At 49.3% G+C, this 22287-nt stretch overlaps 2 protein-coding genes across 7 annotated transcripts in view; one reads left to right on the top strand and one right to left on the bottom strand.

Annotated features, from left to right (window-relative positions):
• Positions 1–22287, top strand: part of SH3PXD2B (SH3 and PX domains 2B) — a 516634-nt gene that overhangs the window by 66487 nt on the left and 427860 nt on the right. The gene's annotated exons all lie outside the window — the stretch shown is intronic.
• The window catches only part of NEURL1B (neuralized E3 ubiquitin protein ligase 1B), a 112508-nt gene continuing 90992 nt past the window's right edge, over positions 772–22287 (bottom strand). For 4 of the 5 annotated variants that reach the window (XM_052685081.1, XM_052685085.1, XM_052685084.1 and 1 more), the window contains 4 exons: positions 7796–8356; positions 4799–5500; positions 4201–4326; positions 772–3929 (listed from right to left, as the gene is read on the bottom strand). In XM_052685081.1, the coding sequence (XP_052541041.1) occupies positions 3685–3929; positions 4201–4326; positions 4799–5500; positions 7796–8356 (1634 nt within the window). In that variant the 3' untranslated portion in view covers positions 772–3684. The other variant, XM_052685086.1, reaches the window with a different exon arrangement.

Here is a 22287-nt window from a genome sequence, read left to right as displayed (position 1 = left end):
TCCTGTAGGTGTAAGGGCAGGGCAAGGGTGGTGACATCCAGGAGCCTGAGCACAGGCTTTTGTTTCACCATCCTCACACCCGAATGCTCTGGGGGCAGTGTGTGTATGTGGCCGTATGAATGGTAAGGAAAATGCCTTCTGGCATTGTGCACATGCTGTGCTTGGTCAAGGGGCCTTGGGGCAGGCTGTCACTACAGGATGAGGCAAGTACAGAGGATAGGAAAAGGCAGGGGCCCTGGATGCCCTCCCCAGGAATCACACAGATGTGGTGCAAGCTCTGAAATTTGCAGCAAGAGCCTGCTGGCATCTCACAGGCATCAGTCCCCCTCCGCAGATAAGACTGGGCAGCACAGGCTATGAAGAAGCATTCAGGCACCCATAGCCATCATCAGCTTCCTTCACCACCTGCAACTCATAGGAGTTGGAATGCAGACAGTTCAGTGTGGCTATGCCCTTGCCAGCACACAGTTATGAATGAATTGACCCACTCTGCTGCAAACCACATCAGAGGCTGCTGGCCTGCTGTCTGCCTGCAGCTGCCACAGGATACCAACAGCTACAGTGCATGCTCCTGTGCCTCTCTGTTAAATACAGAGCAGCTCTGCAAAACGTAAAGAACAGAAAGAAAGAGCAAGAAGCCCCAGCAGCCCAGTGTGCAGCCCTATTGGTGTGGCTGCAGCAGGATCTGCCCCTGGGCTTAAGGTGCACTGGGCTGATTACTGCAGTGATCTGCCAACTTCTCTACAGTTTGAAATGCAAGGCAGCCCTCTGTACTTGCCAAAGTTTTATTTGTTTCATAAACGAGTAAAATTATATTAATGTAAAACAGGTAAATGGACAAAAATAAAACACACACGGCACTGATCACAAGGCTACAGAGTATTGACATGTAGAGGTGCAGCTCCCCCCCGTGCGTCCCCCCCCCACCCCAGTCCCAATGAGTTGCTTGAGAAGCTCAATGCAGAGGTCCAACATCTGAGTCAGCTTCAGCATGTTGTGCAGATCACAGGACTGAATCATAAAGGAAGCAAGAGTAACTGCCTCAGAAGGGGAAAGGAAAGGGGTTCCCCTCACTCTGCTGTTTTTTCCCCCCCTCTCTTCCTTTTTCTAAGAAAGAAAATGAAATCAACAGGAGCAGGGGGAAAAAAAAAATCAATGGAAATTAACACTATTTTGCTACTATATATATATATGTATATATATGTAACTTCATACACACACATATATATATATATAAATACAAAGCAGGCTTCTTGGTGAACACAAAACTCTACAACACTACCATTGATCTGTGTTATGTTCTCCCCGTTTTATTTTAAAAGTTGTTTTTAAAAAGGATAAAAAGTGCACAGACACCCTTATAAGGCACAAACAGCTCTTCTGTACAAATCATGTATCATCGGACTGTTTAAAAAAAATAGCAATACGAGTACTAACGATTAAATCTGTTAAAGGCTGCCTTTTCCTGGAACTCTTTTTGAGGGGCCTCTGCCACTGCTTTCAAAAAATCCCTGTTGCTCTCTGGCAAAGCCCCCACTGCTGCCTGTTACCCCCTGTGCTGGGTGCTGGCTCTACTCATCCCCCCCAGCAGCTCACTGCTTGCTGGTGCTGCCCACCTGGAAATCAATCGCAGCTGCAGCAGCAAAAACCACCCCTCTGCAATCTGCTCAGCTGGTAATTTTTGCCATTTCTCCTTGCTGGCTTAAAATATAAGAGCTGCACCAAAAAATGAACCAGGTGTGCAGTCAGCCCTGCTTGTTGAGGACCTGAGGTGCCAGCCAAGCAACTGGGCTACATGCATCATTGCAGCTGAATGCCAGCTCCAAACAGAGCAGGCAGCCCTGCAACAGGGAGTGTGGGGGCAGCCAGTGGCATCTGTTAGTCCAGTGTGATCCCAGCCAGCATCATTTGCTGTGAATTCAGCTTTCCTTGAGCTCCTCCTCCTGCTAAGAGTTCCCCCTGCAGCCCATGCACAGCAAGGGCACAGGGCAGCCCACCTGGCCAGGTGTCACCCAACAGCCCCAGCTGTGCAGGCAGGCAGCCTTGAGGTCATCACTGCAACACTTCAGCTACTGGAAAACACCTTGGCCTCTTGATTATGCAACGGTGGTGCTGTACAGGCAGGGATGAGCCACGTTTCCCAAAAGGGCTCTGCAATACCAGCAGGCACTCGTGTCAGTGAAGCAGGACAGTGGCTGAGAAATGCCATTTTAAAGCAGCCTCTCATCTATACACTTAATTGAAATGCTCATTAGCTCTTTAAGTTTTAAAACAAAAAAAGTTTCCTCTATGCCCTGCCTGCTGGGTGTATGTAGGACAGCTCACTGCCCCCAGGGAGAGAGAGAGCAGCCCCACAGCCCCCACTGGGCAGCATGGCCAGGCCACCAACAGCAGTAGCAGCAGAGAGTCAGCAGCACACCCACAGCATGGAGGGACAGGAGCATCCCTCTGCACTCAGCGGCCCTGCAGCACATGGGTTGCTTTTCTCCATTTTTGGATTGAAATGTGGTAACTGCACTTTTCTTACTCACTTGGTGGCACACAATCATTGAGCTAGAATGACATCAGCCCCTCTTTCAGCCTCTGGTTTGCATCATGAAATGCAGCCAGGCCTGAGTCTTGTGTGGGAGGAAGCCTGCAGGGGGACAAAGGATAGGGGAGCTCCTGTGGGAGCGTCAGGGAGGACACCAAGCCCTGCACAGACCCACTGCCTGCCCATACACTTCCCTCCTCCTCTAGATTGCTGCTGCTCATGGCTGTCTAACACCACAGCTGAAATCCATTTACCTTTTAAGTCTAATAATAGCCTCAGAGCCTTTCCTTCCACCTCCCCTGCAAAGCCAAGTTTGATCCCTATTCATCCCAATGAGTTCTTGCCTGTGGCTGAAGCCTCTCCTGGCAGCCAGTGTGTGGGCAGTGGGAGCTGTGCTGGGAAATCCAGAGAGGCAGAAGAAAAATGGCACAGTGCCCAGAAAGAAGGTGAGCCCACAGGGACTGGGGAAGGATAAGAGACATGAGCCAAGCAGGTCCCTATGAGACCGCAACTGCCCCATGCTGGGAGGAGCAGAGCAAAACCTGGGCCCTGTTCCACCAAAAAAAGCAAGAGCTGCTGCAGCCAAGCCAAAGGAAGCAGCTCCTCCACATGCCCCAGCAGCCTGCTCAAAACCCAAACAAATGACAGTCTAGTTGTGCTACTATTTTGGCCTTTGCTTGCTCCCCTTAAATGGATGGGTATTAAATTTTCAGATCAATTTTGTCCACTCCAAACCCTCCCACTGGGCCACATTCTAATTTTGCTCCACCACAGCACCAGCAGCACAGAGTTGTCTGAGCTCTGGGGCTGGGCAATCCAGCAGCACCCAGCGAACGGCAGCATTCCCTCCCAACCCACATCACATCAGCCTCATCCTCTGGAGGATAAAAAAGCTTGGCACAGGGAATTTCCCATCTGCAGCTGGGTCGGATTCCTACCGCAATTCACTCTGTGGGCACACAGCCCAGCAGCACTGCCCCATGTGATCCTTATCTCAATTTGATCCCTGAATTATGCCCTACCAATCAAATAAGGAAACACAGATAACGAGCCACTTGATTACAACTGACCAGCACGATAACCCATAAGCAGGGACGGAAAGGCATGGTTACTGCTAGCGGCGGTCTCCCTTCCCAAGCCCAAGCCGGGCGCTACGGGCGGTAAATCTTAATTACATCTTTGATGACCCGTCGGCAGATGGGGCAGCAGGCGTTGAGCTGCTTCTTCAGCTTAAGACCACAGGTGTTGCAGAGGCACATGTGTCCGCAGGTATAGATCACCGTGTCCACCTCGCTGTCAAAGCAGACGGTGCATTCCCCGTTCTTGCTGCTGGATGGCTCCGGAGGGGGGAAGACAGGAGAGACAGGGGGGCTCAGGGGAGAGCTGGGAGCAGTCACTGGAAGAAGGAAGAAGAACAAGGTCATTCAGTCACAAGTGTGCACACTTGATATTATACTACATGTGGGTATGAGTGATGGATCGACGGTTGGACTAGATGATCTCAGTGGTGTTTTCCTACCTCAATGATTCTGCGACCATTCCCAGGTCTATATTTTAGGCCCTTCTTTCTATAGCCTTCCCCACACATGGCCCAGCATCCTTCACCAGCCAGTATCCACAACCCACTGTGCTGCCCACCCGGCAACCCTGCGCTAAGCCCTCCTTACCGAGCGAAGACTCCGAGGCAGACGATGACCTGTTGACACTGAAGGCCATGTCAGAGTCGCTGTCGTACTGTGAGCCACCGGGGGACCCTGAGGGTGAGACGGTCACTGGGCTGGACTGTACAGTGCCTGCAAGTACAGGAGAGGACTCAGCCCCCTTGGGACAGAGGGACACATGGACACACAGAGCTGAGCCCCATGGTGAGCTGATACCAACCCACAGCACCAGAGCTGCCCTCACAAAACCCACTGCTCTTAACAAAGGCAGGCGTCTAACACCTGTTGGCTGGAACCATGGGCTTATAAAGAATCTTCTTTACACACAACTCTGAAAACTAGTCACATGCACACACAGCTCTCCTGGCTTCCTTACATGCTGTTCATTTTACCTCTTAGATCTCAGCCCTTCCTGGAAGGTTCACAAAGGCATCTCTGGCAGTGACAGCTGCCATGAGTTGCTCCCTCCTGCTCAGCAGCACAAGGTTGGGTCAGGAGCTGCATATGCTCATCACTGATCACCTTACACAGGCAGGTGACCACAGCCCATAGCTCTCTTTTACCAATCAGGTGCTCCCTGTTATTCTGCCCTTCAATAACTTACCCAGTATTTTGAGCTGGTTGATTACACCATGGATTGTAAAAAACACCCAGAGAGACTGCGAGGTATCCACGCACATCAGCATGCCGCGGCTTGCTCCATTCACCCCATGGTGCACCTCGCCGTTTGGCAAGACCGTGAAATTGAGGATGTCACCTCCGCTGAAGACCGGGAAGGCCCGGAACACCACCCAGTACTCTTTGCGGTCCAGGAGAGAGTCCGGATCTGCTGGGAGCTCGTTTGTCCTTAAAGTACTCGGATCACAAGAAGTGATGCCAAACGAGAGGGCCCCGTAGTATGGCAACCCAAGGTGTCCCACTTCCACAAACAGGCTCTCGCCAACGTGCAAAGGGCGGTCAGAAAACACCAAAGTCCTATTGCTCTCTTGCCAGTTGGTGCAGGCGACCATCCGGTCCTGGGAAAAGGTGATGTCAGGTCCATGGGTGGGGTGAAATCGCAGGTCTGTGTCCAGGAAGGCCGGGACCCCCTGCACACGCAGCCGCCGGTTGGGGCAGCAGGGGATGATGTGGTTGTCTGTCACAAGTCCCGGCACCCGGCTCAGGTTTAGGTTTGCTATTTTGGCCACCACTTGATTATTCTCCAGTTCATTGTTATTGAAGTTGGCCGAGTCGTGGTTGCTCTGGGGAAGGCAAGAGCTGAGACGGGCGGTGTTGAGACGGGCAGTGGTCTCTGCAAACATGCTATCTGTGAGATAAACCCAGCAACAAGGGGCATCAGAAACAGTTGGCTACTTTTACCACTACTTGTGTTGTTACTCCAGCCTATGGATGACCTGAGTTCTGTTCCTCCAAATAGAAAAACAATGGAAAAATCAGATAGAGGTCAACTGCTGGCAAACAGAGCACTCATGGGGAGCAGGCAGCAAGCAGAACAGCTGCATTTTGGCACCAGCTGAGGTGTTGTGAAATACTCATCTAATCTGGGAGCTCCTTGTACTGGTGAGCCAGGAGAAGCTGCAAACTAGCATGGTCCTCCAGCTTTCTTATGTCTAATACCTTTGAGAATACTTTTTAAAGGAAGAAATACCTCAATATCCCAGTATCCAAAAGTCTTTCGTAAGCCAAGTCTGCAACACAGTGATGGGTGAAGGAGTGGAGGAATCAGTGTGTATTTATTTTGCATGTCTTGTTACCTTATGACAATGACATATGTAGGCACTGGTGTGTCTAAGAGAGGTCATTCTACAAAAGCATTTCAAGCCTCATACCTCAGGGCACAGCACTGCAGAGACTTTGAATCACAACACTAGAATGTGATGGAAAGTACCACAACAATAGCATGGTGGCAAAGTCTTCAGCTACAGCAAATAAGAACGAACTCAGTTGCAGCAGCCATGGACACAGAAATACAGGAAAAGAGCCGCTTACCTTCAGAAGGCCTCAGGTAGGCAGGGATCTCCAACAAGAGATGCCCTCACCTCCACTGCCAACCCTTAAATGAGGTCTGGGATTGCTGGCTCCATCCCTTCTGGTCATTCAGCTGCATTGCATGCACCTGAGCTCCACTGGGTTGGCCCTGCCTTCCCACCAGGTGCTCAATCACTGCTTCAGGCCATGACTCAGTATTTCCACTACAAGAGTTTGTATGATAGCTCCTTGCTGCTGATGTCAGAAAGAAGATTTTTTACAATAAGAGTTGTTTTCCCCTTTTACAGCAAAGGTCAGGTCAGGATGATGACTCTTAAATCATTTCTTCACCTTGGCCATGCCAGGCCCAGGGGGGATTTCAGGATTTGAGGAGGTTCAGGAGTTGTCTTCCTTCTCCATGCCACCTGAAGTGGCATGAAATGCTTCCCCAGAGCTGCAAGTCACATCTAAGCTTCATGATGCTGAAAGATACATTTTATGCATCTGTATGCTGGCTGCATTTCACAGCTTTCTCAACTTTCAGGATTTGGGGAGGAGGAGTCAGAGAGATGAACAGGTCCGCTAAGGCACCACCACATCTGGAGGGAGGAAGATGCATCTTCTGGTGCCCAATGGCTCAGCATCACCCTGATGTCTGGGACAGTTTATGGGGCTTGGCATCCTGATCCAAACCAAAGCAGAGCACAGGTGCCCCTGGCACAGGCTTTTTCTGTGCACTCTGCCTCCACAGGCAGGATGGAGTGAAAGCAGAAATAAGCAGCACTTTATTTGTCTAACTATAACCTACTGAGGAAGAAGGGCTGCTCTGGTGAAGCAGCTGCATTGGGCAGAACAGCAAACACCTCCTCACCTCTTTGATGAGCACCAGAGGCTGGAGAGTGTCATGGTTGCAATTGCAAGATAAGCTACTGGAAAGGTTTAATTACACATTTGAGACAGAGCAGGCAAGGGCAAAGTGTTGTTTTTGCGTAACTTTCTCAGCTGTAAAATAATTGGTACCATTCTGAAGAATCTGTCAGAGCTGCCTGCCCCTAGACTAACCATTTTGCAGCCTGCAGCTGGGACCTGGCTGTAAAGCAGCACCATGTTTTTCCAAATCATAGTAGCACATCTAGCTCCGTACAAGCTGAAGAAAGCTACATGTAAAGATTTACATCTAGCCCATCACATGGCTGCTGTGATGTACAATGGAGATTTAGATTAGGGGTCAGAGGGTGGTGAGGCACTGGCACTGCTGCCCAGGGCTGTGGTGCACCATCCCTGGAGGTGCCCAAGGCCAGGTGGGATCGGGTCCTGCACAGACTGATCTGGTGAGAGGCAACCAGCCCAGGGCAGGGGTTGGAAATGGGTGTTCTTTGAGCTCCTTTCCAACCCACCACATCCTGTGATTCTATGACTCTTAGGACTTTCCATGACTGATTTCTCTGAAATGTCCTGTTTTCTGCATCCCACACCAAAAGAAAAATCATTAATTTGATGAACAAAACCGATCAGAAATTAGTTGTTGATTAAGAAGTAATCAACCAGATAAACCACGCATTTGTTTTCCACGAAGATGATGCTGTGGAAAGAGCAAGCAGAAGAGCAAGCCACGGGCCAAAGACACACTTACCTAGTATTTGCACTTCGTGGGTAATTCCATAGACATCTATGAGCGCCCAGAGAGGACCGGAGACTTTAATACCACAGTGAAACAATATCGGCTCCTCGTCATTAATACTGTAGAAGACTCTCCCGTGACGGTCAACCCAGAAGGCCAAGACATTGTCCCTGACAGCAAACCTTTCTGGCAGGGCTTTGGCCCAGTAGCCGGGCCGGGTCACCAGGTCTGGGCAGGCGTACTTTGGTATGTCGTCAGAGCTCATCTGCGACGGGTCGTGGATGGTGAAGCCGAAGCGCAGGGCCCCGCTCCAGCCGTGGTGCACAGCCACCAGCTTCAGCCGCACCTTCTCGTAGACGTGGATGGGCCGGTTGGTGAAGGTGAGCCCGTTACAGAAGCTGTTCCTCCGCGTGGCCCGTCGGGAATGGGCGTCCAGCCGCACGTTTTTGCCCTTGGCGTGGGAATGGAAGCGCAGCGGCTCCGTGACGGTGAGCACTGAGCGGCGCTCATGGCTGCTGTTGGGCAAGCTGTAGTAGGGACGGCTGGAGACCGAGCGGGTCTGGTGGCCTGTGTCTGCAAAGGGAGAAAACAGCAGTCTGTCAGAAGGACCTGAGCGTAGCCGTGTGTTGGCCTTGAAACTCCATTACCAGCCTTTCCCGGTCTGGTGCTTGGCACTATGTGCTGGGAACGACAATACTTTTAAAATCACAGAACTGAATCACAGAATTGTAGGGGTTGGAAGGGACCTCCAGAGATCATCGTGTCCAACCCCCCTGCCAAAGCAGGTTCCCTACAGCAGGTCGCACAGGTCGGCATCCAGGCAGGTCTTGAACATCTCCAGAGAAGGAGACTCCACCACCTCCCTGGGCAGCCTGTTCCAGTGCTCCGTCACCTCACTGTAAAGAAGTTCTTGCGCACATTTGTGCAGAACTTCCTATGCTGCAGTTTCCAGCCGTTTCCCCTTGTCCTGTCTCCACTTACCACTGAAAACAGTCCGGCCTCGCCATTCTGCCCCCCACACCTTAGATATTGATAGACCTGGATCAGGTCCCCTCTCAGTCTTCTTTTCTCAAGGCTGAACAGACCCAGTTCACTCAGCCTTTCCTCATAGGAGAGATGCTCCAGGCCCTTCACCATCTTCGTGGCCCTCCGCTGGACTCTTTCCAAGAGATCCCTGTCTGTTTTGTACTGGGGAGCTCAGAACTGGACGCAGTGCTCCAGATGAGGTCTTACCAGGGCAGAGCAGAGGGGGAGGATCACCTCCCTCGACCTGCTGGCCACACTCTTTTTAATGCACCCCAGGATGCCATTGGCCCTCTTGGCCACAAGGGCACACTGCTGGCTCATGGCCGACCTGTTGTCCACCAGGACACCCAGGTCCCTCTCTGCAGAGCTCCCCTCCAGCAGCTCATCCTCCAACCTGTACTGGTGCATGCAATTATTCCTCCCCAGATGCAAGACTCTACACTTGCTTCTGTTAAACTAGTTTGGCCCTCTGCTTTGTGCAGATATAGAGTAAATGTGGCTCTTGGGTGGAAAGGTTCACAGCTTTCCTCTACACCCTGCAAAGCTGGACAAAAAACTTCCTTTTGTTCTCATTGAATGCATCCGACTGCATTCGGAAAGGCCTGATACTTTCAACTGCAGTTCCCCATTTCCTATGTAAAATGCACGTGTTGTTAAATCATCATTCCAGCTGGCTGGTGCCAGATTCGCACAATCTCTGAGAATCTTGCTTGTTAAGATCAGAGATGTTCAACATGAAAGGCATAAGGAAAATTTTTGTGGGATGTGTAGCCACTGGCTTCTCTGCCCCTTAATTTTGTAATGATGAACAGGAGCTTTTGAGCAACACAAACAAACCAAGACATTTAGCAGCTGCAGGACTACCTCTACATCACCAGAGTGTTCTTCCAAAACTTTCAGCCCAGCCCTTGGTTCAGATATCAGATCCAACTGGCACAGGAAGGAACATTTCATCCCGCAAAGGCTCGCCTTTACACAGAACCTCCCATTTAAGCTCAAAGCACTTCATAAACCATGATTGTTTGCAGCTTCGCAGCACCACAGATGGCACAGAGATCCTGCCATCCTCCTTTTACAGATGGAAGAATTTATGGGTGAGATCTCGCAGCGTTTGAAGTCAATAGCAATTTCGAGACCAATTTCAAGAAAAGCAGATCTGGGGCCTAAAGTGAAGTTCAGACAAGCGTGAAGCAGAAATGAAAAAAGGAACACTTTCAGTACTGAGCCCTAGCTGTACGTTCCTGGAGGCTGAGACCTTTGTTTTGCACATCCTGAAAGCAGGTCTCTGCTCTGGGACACCCATAATCACCACCACGGTGTCACCACCACTTTGGTCTCCTCTCTCTCTCACTCCCCATCTTCTCTTCTTTGCAGATTTTTAAAGCAAAAACGAATGGCATCCTGGGTGCTCAAAGTCACGCTATTAAATATAGCACCACATCACACACACACAGCCCTTTTGAGACTTTTTGCCACGTTTGAAGCTTCAGAAAACTCCTGCCTGGCCCTTCCTTCAAGCTGCTTCCTCCCTGTGTGCAGCCCCTGGCTTTGCTGTGGGACAAGGGAAGGATTTTCTGACGCCTTCCTCTCATGGGAAGGAACATCCAAAGACACCAGGAGCTCAGCTGGGAAAGCTGACAGGGGAGCTGGGCTAGGGCACCTTGTTAGCAAGCAACACCAACTACAGAGGTGAGAGGCTCCTGTTGCCACTGAGCTCAGTGGGGCACTCCTAAATTATGACAGGCAAATGCAGTGGCTAAATAAAAGCTCTTTTGTGTTCTCCTCATTCAAATTGCATGTAACCATGGCTGCTTAACACAAGGTAATGGTTAATCCCATCTGCACGCTCATGTAAATAGATGCATCCCTACCCTAATGCCAGTAGGTGATTTGCCACTGCAATGCCGAGGACAAGGAGTCCTGGGTCAGATGGGCAGGGGAGCCCATGGCTATGGCCATCCTCACACAGAACCTTCTCCACAGCACAGGGCAGAGCAGGAGCCCCCAGGAGAAATCCCCCTCGTCTGCTCTCACCCTGCCAGCAAGGAACTTTGGGACAGGGTTTGAGGATTTTTTTGTTGTTTGTTTGTTGTCAAAACAGGAAAGCATATTGTGACTGAACAATAGGAAAATCTCCAGAAGGAAATGAAGGGATCATTTATTTATAACGACGTTCCCCCCGCACGAACACCTGTCTGCTGCCACCAGCAATACAGCCTGACACAACGCGGGGCAGCCAGGCATGGCCTGCCCTCTGCAGTGTGCTGCCATGTGTTTTGCTCATCGTGTCCCGTGGGGGCCAGCCAGCCCAACAGGATGTTTGTGCACTGGGATTGCCCTCATTTCCCAGTTCGCATCGTGTTTCAGTACTGCTGCTATTTCTCCAGCCTCCCCTCTCTGACCTCAACACGGGGTAATGGGGACCAACACAACCATATCTACTTATCACACATTTGAAGGCCCTGCACCTTCTTTCCAGAAGCCCAGCGCACTTATTTCTTAGGTTGTGCTGACCTTTGGAGAGGGTTTTTAATAAACATGCACTTTGCATTTCAGAAAGATACGGCGGTCAGTACAGTACCCCATCGCTGGAAGTGCCCAAGGCCAGGTAGAATGGGGCCCTGGGCAGCCTGATCTGATGGGGGACAGCCAGCCCATGGCTGAGGTTGGAATTGGATGGGCTTTAAGGTTCCTTTTCATCCATTCCATGACTGCATGATTCTATGAAAGGCTGATGTATTCAGGTATGGGACAGAGGGCAGCCCCAGCCCGGCCCCATGGGCATGGGGCAGCCAGTGGAGAAAGCAAGCTAGCCCCAAAGCAAGGAGAGGAAGACAATGATCTGCATTTCCAGTCTGCTCCAGGTACATCCCATGTTGCCTTAACAGTACAACCACTGCATCACGATGCATTTGCTGGGATCCTTCTGAGTAAATCCATGACAAATGAAGCTTGGGATCACAGGGGAAGCAAGTGATGGGTCAGCAGGTACCCAACAGGAATACATGCTGGAGAAAGCAAGGATGTGAAGGGGACAGAAAGCACTGCTACTACACAGCTCACCAACATGCACGATCAACCCGTGTTGTTCATGCAAGGAGAGAGAAAAGGCTGAAGGGTAGCAAGAAGCACAAAATCCATCCAGTAACGCTCACCGCACAAGCAAAAGGGAAAGCAGCCAGTGCACCGTGCCTTATCTTTATGGTCGCTGCTTTATCAGTAACATCAAGACTTTTTCCTACTACAGTAGATAGGTCGCTGCTACAACAACCCTGTTGAACATTAAACAAGGCTTCTGGAGAGCAGGGCAGGTGGCTTTTTCTTTGAAACAGGAATAATGCTAACAGGTGGGGAAAAGGCAGGCAAGCTTAATGCCCCTACTGCACACCTATAGAGCCACTCTCGTGGACCTAACAGCATCCATGCACAACCCTGGTCCTGCTGCATGCTGCTGCAGAGCCCCAGCAGCACGCTGCCATGGCAGGATCTTATCTGCTCAGTACAAGAGATAAAATCTGGTCACCTAAAAATGTAGTGCATGGACTTTTTTCTTTTTTTTTTTCTTTTTTGAATACAGAAAACGTGTCAAAGCTCTCTGGGAAGTGCTGGGTTTCCCATGTTCCACACTCAGCCATGTGCACGTGTAGCTGGGCTCCCAAAGGCACTGTACGGCTGCTGCACAAAACCAGCCCGGCTTCCAAAACCCTGACTGATTCCAGCGTGCACCAATTGGAAAATGCAACCATACAATTAATAAATATCCCCACTGGAATTCCTGTGGTTTGCATGAACAGCTCAAAGCCCTGTGCTGACAGAGGTCTCAGCCTCCCACCAGTTACTCTGATCCTTTTCTACAGGCAGCAAACACGGGCAGGGAATGTGCCAGAGCCCTGCAGAGCCACCAGCGTGTACTTCAAAGTTATTTCTAAGGCGGCGAGGCCCTGGTGCTGCTGCCCAGAGCTGTGGGTTCCCCATCTCTGGAGGTGCCCAAGGCCAGGCTGGATGGGACCCTGGGCAACCTGATCTGGTGGGGGGCAGCCAGCCCAGGGGGGTGGAACTGGGTGACCTCTAAGGTCTCTTCCAACCCAACAACATTGTGATTCTATGACTCTCATCACTAAATACAGTGTAGGTGTGACTTTGATGTGTGGCATTTTCAGAACAGTGTCTGCTGCCCCAAAATCTCCTAAGGTGTCTGTGGATATCAGCAAGTCCCCCTGCACCCACTGCATTCTCTCCAGCTGTGCCTCTCACTCTCGCTGCACACATGCATGAGTTCTGCTGCAAAGTTGGCACCATCTTTATTACAGGTTTTTAGTCCTCCTGCATATAAATAGCACTAAGAATATACAGAAGACAACGATTAAGCAGAGAAAAAAATTCCTCTCCCCCGTATTATTAGCGAATCTGGGTCAATGAGTCTGCAACTCTAGTAACAAATTCTTTGCCTCAGTTAAGGAGAGACAAAGCAAGAGCGAGCGGGACAGAGCTGGAGAAAAGGCAGAGTTCGTGCCATAATCCCTGCTTAAGCACTTTGGTGCACACGCTGAAAGCAGCAACGTTAGCAATTCAAGTATGGATCACTATGACTTCTTATTGCCACTGCTTCCCACAAGAACACAATGAAGTGCGCCGTGAGGCCGGAGCAATGGAAGACCCAGCACTTGGGGCTGGGCAGCAGTGAGCTCTGCTGGGGACGAGGGATAGCAGAGGGCTGGGAAACCCTCTTATTCTGCTTGGTTTTACTGAATGCATACAGAAATGGGGTATTAACATCTAAACTCCATAGGTCTGCAACACTAACCTATTTTCGTTCCCAATGGTTATTGCTTTGGGCAAGGCTGGATTCCACTCCCATCTTTCCAGGAAAGATGTTTTGTTAAATCAAGTGCACTGTGCTCACTGCCAGTTAGACCCAGTTTAGGTCAATGCCCAAGGATCTCACTTTCAGTAGCAGTTCTGCTGTTACATCACACACTGTTCTCCTTGTGCGTTGCCCTTCTCCACAGTCTGACTCCAGCACAGTCCCACCGTGCTCTTTTCTCCCAATTACTCCTACAGTCATTAGACATTGTCTTGACTGTGCAGCACAGCTCAAGTATGGATTTTCAGAGACACATTCGTAATTTTCATGGCACACTGTGCTACTGGGGTCTGTCTCACACGTACAGACCATAAGCACAGCCTAAATACAGCCCAACGACCTCAAATCCAAGGACTCCCAACCCAAGGACTCCCAATGCCGGCCATGTCCTCAGACGAGAGGAGAGGACATTGTGTCACTGCTTCATCATCCTGCATGGGATCCTACTATGATATTTCTTACAGACTGGAACACAAACCTGGTTTTGTCTCCTTGCCCCTGGTTTCTCTCCACTCATTAATTCCCAATTTCCAAGCCAACTTTTTTCTCCTCCCTCCGGCACAAACTGCTCAGAATTCTTTCTCAGAGCCATGCTTCATGTTTGAAACCCATTGCTTTGAAGTCGTGTTTTGTTTCCCCAAACATGACAGTGATTTGTTGAAGAGTTACGGGCACACGCGACTGGCGGAATCGCCGACACTGAAAAGCTCCACGTCCCCTCGCCGCCGGCAGAGCACATAATGACCATTAATGTGAACAGCCTCCCTCTTTCCATCAAACCTCCTTTCTTCTGACCAGCTGCACCAAGTCATCTGCACTGGGGGTTTATAAATAGTGGTCATGCCATTCCAATGCTAATGGCTTTTAATGAAATCGGAGAATGAAATGCATTCCCTTCTAATACTCTCAGAGCAGCAGTTTTATTCCATCTCAGAGCTGCAATACGGGGCTCATGGAAAGAGCGCTGCAGCCCAGCACATCCTTCCCATCGGCCCATCCAGCACAGGCAGGAACAAATAGAGGGAAAGAATTTTATTGTCTTGGACGCAGGAAACCCACCCATCCCCTACAGACACACCAGGAGGGCAGCTTGTGCAACAGGAAGCAAACAACACGTGAAAAGCTGCGGAGGTGCCTTAGCCTAGCTTTGATTCCATTGTTCCCTACAAACACCCACAATGTCGGTGTTTATATTGCTTTCAGCACCAAATTTGGGCTGTGCACAATGCACACTTATCCCCTTCCTACCCCAAAACAGCCCGGTTGGAGGCCAGCCAGCACCCAACCTGCTGCTGGATCCCGGCTACACGGAGCAATGCTGCAGCAGTGCTGTGAGCCCAGCCAGACTCCCAGACTCTGACAAAAACACACGAAAACTTCCCTGTAAGCACTGAGATTGTTCAGAGACAGGGCTGCACAAAGGAAGAAAAGCACAGGTGAAGAGTGAGAGCAGCACTTAAGTGATGTTACGGGAGCAGAAAAGAGAGCCAGGCCACTCATTTCAGCTTTCCATTTTTTTTCCAAGAAAGCCCCACGATAAAAAACCTGCTATTTTTCTTTGCCTCAGATTTGTTATCGAAGCCACTGGCACCTTTATCTCCTCTGTACGCAGTGATTCTAGGAGTTTTTTCCTTCCCTAATTACAACTTTTCGAGACGGAGGACAGAAGAGAATTCAGTTAAAAACGACGGAGCAATTTCAGTCCAAACAGGGATGGATAATGGATAACCATCAGACATCACAGTGGCACCCATACGGGGCTTTCATCTGTCCTAAGGAAGCCACAAAACCACAGGCAAAGGGGAAAAAAGGCCTCTAGGAAGCTGTGCTCCCAGCAGCCCTGCACCCAACATGGTGCAGCGTTTTTAAACTGTCCATAGCTCTCTTTATATTTACACACAGTTTAAACAGTGATCTGGCAGAGAGAGGGGAAAATGCTTTGGGAGGAACGCATGGCTGAGGAAGCTAAATAAAGAAGTGGCCAGGTCTTCAATCATCCTATATTTTATATATACAAAGGCTGTGATTTCACTAAGCTTTTCAGAAACAATATGTAAAGAATCCAAAACAGGGCAAAGAGATGGGAATAACTGGTTACAATTAAATCCAGGGGGCAAAGCACCGCTCTTCCACTGGGCCAGGAGAGTCTCCTGCAGGATCCACAATGCAAAGGGGGAATGTGTTGGGAATGGGTCCTTGTGGTTGGTGTCCGAGGCCACCACATCCCTCCAGGGATTGTACAGTTGACTGTACATCAACTGGTATTGGCTGAACCCTGACACTGGCCATAGCCAAGCACGCCCAGCCCGTGTGCAGCAGCTTTCCTAGTGCTCACAGCTCACACAGTCTCTCCTGCCCCAGTGTTTCTCCTGATTTGGGAGTTTCTTACCAACAAATGTACATTCTGTGCTTCCAGCTATGTCAGACAAGCAGATTTTTCCGGGGTGGATCTCAGAATGTTATCTTCATAGAATCACAAGGTTGGAAAGACCTCAAAGATCATCAGGCCCAACCACCGACCCACCCCACCATGCCCACTGACCACATCCCTCAGTGCCACATCTTCACAGTTCTTGGATACCTGCAGGGATGGTGACTGCACCACCTCCCTGGGCAGCTGTGTCAACGCATCACCACTTTCTGAGAAGAAATTTCTCCTAAAATCCAACTTTTCTTCCTTTCTTTATTGTTTCTCCTCCCTCCCTGTCCCATCACTTGCTGGATGTTTTAGTAGCTGCTCTAAATAAATTTAATTCTGCAGCATGGAAATGAATATGGGAGGGCCCCACTTGTCCCTACTGTTCCTGGTTCTCCTTCTTTCACCGCCTTTATTCTCAAGCCCTTTGATGCCACTGCAGTTCTCCTTGTTTTTTATGATCTCATCACAGATGGAAAGCAGGATAATTTGTTAATTGTTTTCTTTACCATTCAACTAGGGGATTCTTTTATTTATTTTTTATAACGAGTCTTTTCCCTGCCTCTTTTTGAAATAGCTCTTTTTGTGGCAGCATTCCCAACTGCTTAAATCCTAAAGACAGATTGGGTTTAACCATAACCCAGAGAGGGGCTCTCAGGCCAAGCAACTGAAACTGCTCAGCACAAAAAGCTCCAGCTATGCAACTGCAGATGGACATCTTGTCAGGGATAAGGAGACTTACTGCTGGAGATCCTTTCAGATATCTCAAGCAATGTAATGCAGAATAAAAGGAGCATCTGCCTTTGCACGCTATGCCATGATTCTACAGTGTTTCATTTAATCAGACAGCTCTTCTGAATGTCTGACCTCCTCATCACAAATGTGCAGATGGGATTTCACCTAACTCACATGCAACTACAGTACACCTTTTACTGGCTGGCTGCTTCAGTTCACGTTCAGCTGAAGCTACAGATTTTTCTAAATACACACCTTCAGAAATAAAGCCAGAAGTCTTTAAAACAAGCAAGCAAACAGAAATAAAAGAGAGAAGAAAAATAAACAATAGAGCATTCCTTGCTGGTGGAAAAGATAGAAGGAGGAAAAGACCAATCCCATTTTCCTCGGCTGAAGCTCTGTGAGTTGTGTAGCTCTGTGCTGCAAAGCAGTGTGAGATGGAAGGTTGTGCAACGCTTGGCTGCTGTGTGGCTGAGATCCCTTTCCATGATATTTACAGGAATTAATCAGAGGAAACAAGAGCCACTTCAAGACATTAAACTGTCCAAACAAAAGAAAATACAGTCATGCCAGTACTGGACACACAGTGACCTCAGCCCCTTTCTTCAGCTCAAACGCCTTCAATTATTTCAACACAAGAAGGATTTGAGAAAGAGGTTAATTTTTAAGCCTCCATGTCAAATGCCAGCAGGATTGGATCCCAGCACACCTCAAAAGATGTCTTTCCCCCTTTTCTCTCCCTTTGTGGCACCACGTCCAGAAGATGACAAGACAGAACCCTGGTGCTGTGAGACATTTCCTCCCCTGAAGATAAAACTTTGGCCAAAAAAAAAGGAGAGGCACTTTGTCATTCCCTCCTTCCAAGGGAGGAATTGCTCCCGAGAGATGGGAGCTAATGTGTGAATTACACACACTTTAGGAGCAGAGCTCAGACCACTGGCTCAGCAGAACACACTCAGTGACTTCGAAACAGTTTGCTGGAGGTGCAAGCTGCTGCTTTCTTACAGCTGGTTCACATTTCTTTGTGTTCGTCATAGATCACTTACGCCAATAAAATCCCACTGTATGGTCAACCAGCACCCTCCTTGCTAACTGTGGGACTGGGAATTCTAGAAATCACAAATGAAACAATATAAACATCTATCCGAAACCTCCAGTTTCCACCCAGATGGCTCTTGTTTCAATTAACAGAATCAAACTTCAATTCAGAGTCTGTCACTGGCCCTGTTTGGGTTTACTTGGAAAAACACTGCTATAAATCACCAGAGAAAAACTGTGGAGGGAAAAAATTGGTTTCTCTCTGGGTGTTGTTTTTTGGTAGAGCACAGCACTGCCATCAGACAAAGACTGCACACTGCTGTGCTGACAGCTGGGTGCCTCTGCTGGTCTGCAGTACGAGCTGTGGCACCGACACATGCCGTGCCTCCACTACTTCAACCCTCATGGCACCAAATATCCCCGAAACTGCACATGACTCTCTCAGGGGTTTCTGATATGGAAACATACAGAAAAAAGGATGCCAAATGCATGGAAAGCCTGAATCCACCAAAGCAGGCCCAAACGAGGGCTGTCCCCCAGACCCAGACCTGCAGGTCCAGTGCCATCGCTCACAATGCCCTGAAACCATCCCAATGGCAATGCCATGGCACAGCCTCATCAGGAGCAGCACAGTCTGGAGGTGACAGTGGTGGCACGGGTCCACATGGGACGTCCAGCACGGTGCTGTCACAGCGTGGTGAGCACACAGCTCAGTACCTGGCTGTGCTTCCCCCTGGCACCTGCAGCGAGGCATTGCCACTTTCATCCCAAGAGCCAACTGCCTCGTGGTGACACCTCATGCCCCACAGCACACAGTGCTGAATGCATTCCCTCAGCAGCCCTCCCGCGACAGCAGGACAGGGTGTTTCTCCCTCTTGTCACTCCAGCAAGACGTTCCCCATCAGGAAAAGCTCCGGCGCGCTGCACCCATCCACCCCAAAGGCACTCGAGTTCACCTGAAAGGAGGAAACGCTGGGATGGTTTCAAATAAGAAGCAGCTTTGCCCTCTCTGCAAGGAGCACAGCTCTGCCCCCTGGGACGTCTGCTGAGGGCTTGAGGAGGTGGAAGGGCAGGGAACGTCTCCAGGGAGCTAGGATGCAAATTTTCATTTGTTTTTTTTCTAAAGCTCGCTTTTCATATTTCTAGGAGCAAGAGATATTTCAAAAGCAACGTGATACCCTGAACGTCAATCCTGAAACGGGGCTAATTTCTAGTGAAAATAACTTTTAGAGGAGAAAAATGCGAGCACTTCTACAAAGTGACACAACCCAGCTGTTCCATGCAGGGCCTGCACTGGGGGGCAGAAAGCTCTTCCCAGTGCTCCCAGTGTCCTCGTGGGGCCACTGCTCAGTGCTCCCACTGCAGAAATGGAGCGAGGAAGGGATTGCTGAGTGCTTGGGGGTTCCCAGGCCTGGAACCCCCATAACACGGGTAGGAAATAGCCCATAGTGCTGGTGGGAAGGGGTGCAAGCTGGCACAGCTCTTGTCTGAGTGGGAAAGGGACTGCTTTAACCAATGAATTATTAAGGAGATGAAACAAATGAAGTTCTGTTCATAGCTGCCCGAGTTTCCATTGTAGTTCTGCTCTGAGGGATCAAACCCTCCAGACAGCATCTGTCAATCTGATGGTTCTACTGTTAAATGGGGGAGAAAAACATGGTTCTCTCCCACCTGCACAAAACTGCCTGTGCTTGGTAACTTGTTGCCTTGATAAATTCAATTTGCTTGAGTTTCCCTTTCTAGATTTGGCTGGTCAAACTAAAACATGAAGATTATTCATGGAAACGCAACCACAGTTGGTTACTAGGATACAAAAAAATCACTCAGTACGTTTCTCCAATGAATAATCCCAGCAGAACACGCACAAATTCAATAAATTATGAATTTCTCTTTCTCTTTTGCATAAGCAGTGCGGTTGCAGAGGTATTTCTTGGAACCTTTTAAAATAAATTAATATCTTAATTACTATGCAATAGCAAAACAAACAATAGCACCAGCTGAGCCCTGCAGGTGAGCTGCATCCTTTGTCCAGACATGCACGTTGTTTTGGAACAAAGCAGGGTGCAGAGGGACAGCGGAGCCATCACTCCAGTATCTGCAGTACGTGCTCATGTATCGGAGCAGACAACGTGAGCAGGAGGCTGCATCGATTTGGAAGAAGGCATTCTTTCAGCAAAAATTCCCTTCCTGCACAACTCCATGTATACAATAGGTCTCACGTAAAACCACCTGCTGCCCAGTTGCTGAGCCTACAAGTGGAGGAGAGAAGATATTCTGCCTGGGGTGGCAGCTGGCAAGGTGCTCCATTGGAGGCCTGCAGCACCATTGCTGCAGCGGGGAAGCACTGCTCAGAGCGCAGCCAGAGCAAGGCCGCTGTCTGGCGCTCAGACATCTCTGCAAACAACACCCAGTTTTAGGGATGGATTGCGGATACTGAACAGCATTTGGTCTTTTTTGGTGTGTGGCATTATTTTGCTTTACATTTCCCTCGCCCTCGTAATGCCCCCTAATAACAGTAATCAATCCCCAGGCACGACACGGTACAGACCACTGTTCAAGGCTGCGATATTTAAAGACACACCAAAGGCTCTGCTGGCTAAGATCAGTTTTTATAAACTTTAACCGAGATGCATTTCCTTGAAACTGTGACTTGTGAAGCATCTGTCCCTCTCCCCCTCTCCCTTTGATCACATTGGCAGCACTGCTGCTATGCTGCTGGCAAACCGCACAGCAATTGCTATTTCAGACTCACAAATCAGATGCCAGCGTGAAGATCTGCCTTGTGTTCTTCAGAGGACATCTCCCCTCCAGAAGAGACCAACAGAAATGCCTGGCATTCTGAAATGGCTGCAAGCCCTCTCCCACCACATTCTGTTTCCCAGCTGACGGGGTCTCGCTGTGCAGGTCCCATTCCCACATCCCCCTGTCCCCAGCCCTGCTGGAACACGCTGATATTTGTCACCACTGGCCCCAAAGAGCCTTGCTGCTTATGGCCAGGTGGTGCCAGGCCATTCACACTCTCCTGCCACTGTGCAGTTGGTCCCTGCAAACCATGGCATGGAAGTCATCACTGTTTTACAAGCCCACCCAAAGGACATAGCACTATTTACAAGCTAATGCTATAAGTGAAGCAACAGGCAGTTAGTAAATAATTTCAAGTCTCATACTTGGAAGCCCTTTTCAGGATGAAGTCATCAGCAGTTTTTGATGGCATCCCAATGAGAGCCACAGAACAGCCCTGGCAGCATCCCTCAGGGACATGGTTAGTGGGCATGGTGGTGGTGGTCAACAGTTGGACTTAATTTTAGAGATCTTTTTCAACCTTAACAGTTCTATGATTCCAAGGCTCACCTGGCTCTCTCTCACCCCAAAGGGCCCAGCTGATGAGTGAGTTGGTCGTTAGGATCTCAGGGATGCATATCACTCCAGTCCCATATTCCACCACGGTTTTGCTTTGCAGAATGTGTGCTCTGAGGTCTGCTCCTCTCCTCTCCCCAAAACTGCAATGTTCTTCAGCCTTAGTTGATGTTGGCAGCAATTTGGTTACCATCAGTACTCCAGTCTGGGCATCTTATCCCAGTCCCATGGGCCACCTTGCAGCTGTAGGGCAGCAGGAGTGAGGCAAGCTGGAGCAATGGGTCCGCAGCCTCAGCTCTGCTTAAGGATTTTCTCTCATCAAAAAAGAGCTCTGCCCAACCATGTCAAGTTCAAGACCCCAAGAAATTGCAATTTCCCTTCATTAGGAATTATGCTTTCAACCTCAGCATCGCACCGAGGAGATAACTTCTGAACTTCACTCCATAAATTACAAAGCACGTTAAGCTGAGAAGCCAGAGCCCCGTGAGACCACAACAGAAAGCGGGCTGAGAAAAGCTGCTGCCACAGCGTAGTTATCACTGAGGAAAGAGAGATAAACCTGAACGAAATTATTTCATTTCTGCTGCCAAATGGGATATTCTATCTTTTATCTTCGGCTTGTCAAGCGGGGTTTGGAAGATGTAACATTCGAGTTATGGAGGAGGGCAAAAATCAAACAGCTATTTTCCCTGACATTTGGAAACCTGACGGAAAACTTTCGCTCAGGAAATTCTCCCCTGTCTGCCTGCCTGCCTTCCCGTGTTGTTGTTACACAGGCTATGAAAAGCTGAGATTTGCTTTTATGTGATCTATTTATTTCTCCCACGTAGCTGTAAGGCATTATGCCATCAGGAATGCAATCACAAGAAAACAGGAGTCACGGACATGTGGATGGTTAAAATGGGACAATTCCTAAAATACAAAAGTCTCATTATTATGTAAATATCCACAGTGGAACAAGAAAATGAAAGTGTTTTATGCGTGTATCTAGAAAACAACTCCACAAACACAACTGCATCCATTTTCTTCTCTTCAAAGAACAAGTAGCTCTTACAAAAATCCTAAATG

Source organism: Tympanuchus pallidicinctus, unplaced genomic scaffold, assembly GCF_026119805.1.
Source record: "Tympanuchus pallidicinctus isolate F22 unplaced genomic scaffold, pur_lepc_1.0 scaffold21, whole genome shotgun sequence".
NCBI classification, from domain to species: Eukaryota; Metazoa; Chordata; class Aves; order Galliformes; family Phasianidae; genus Tympanuchus; species Tympanuchus pallidicinctus.
Note: the sequence above shows the minus strand (reverse complement) of the source record. Positions and strands in the feature narration are given on the sequence as shown.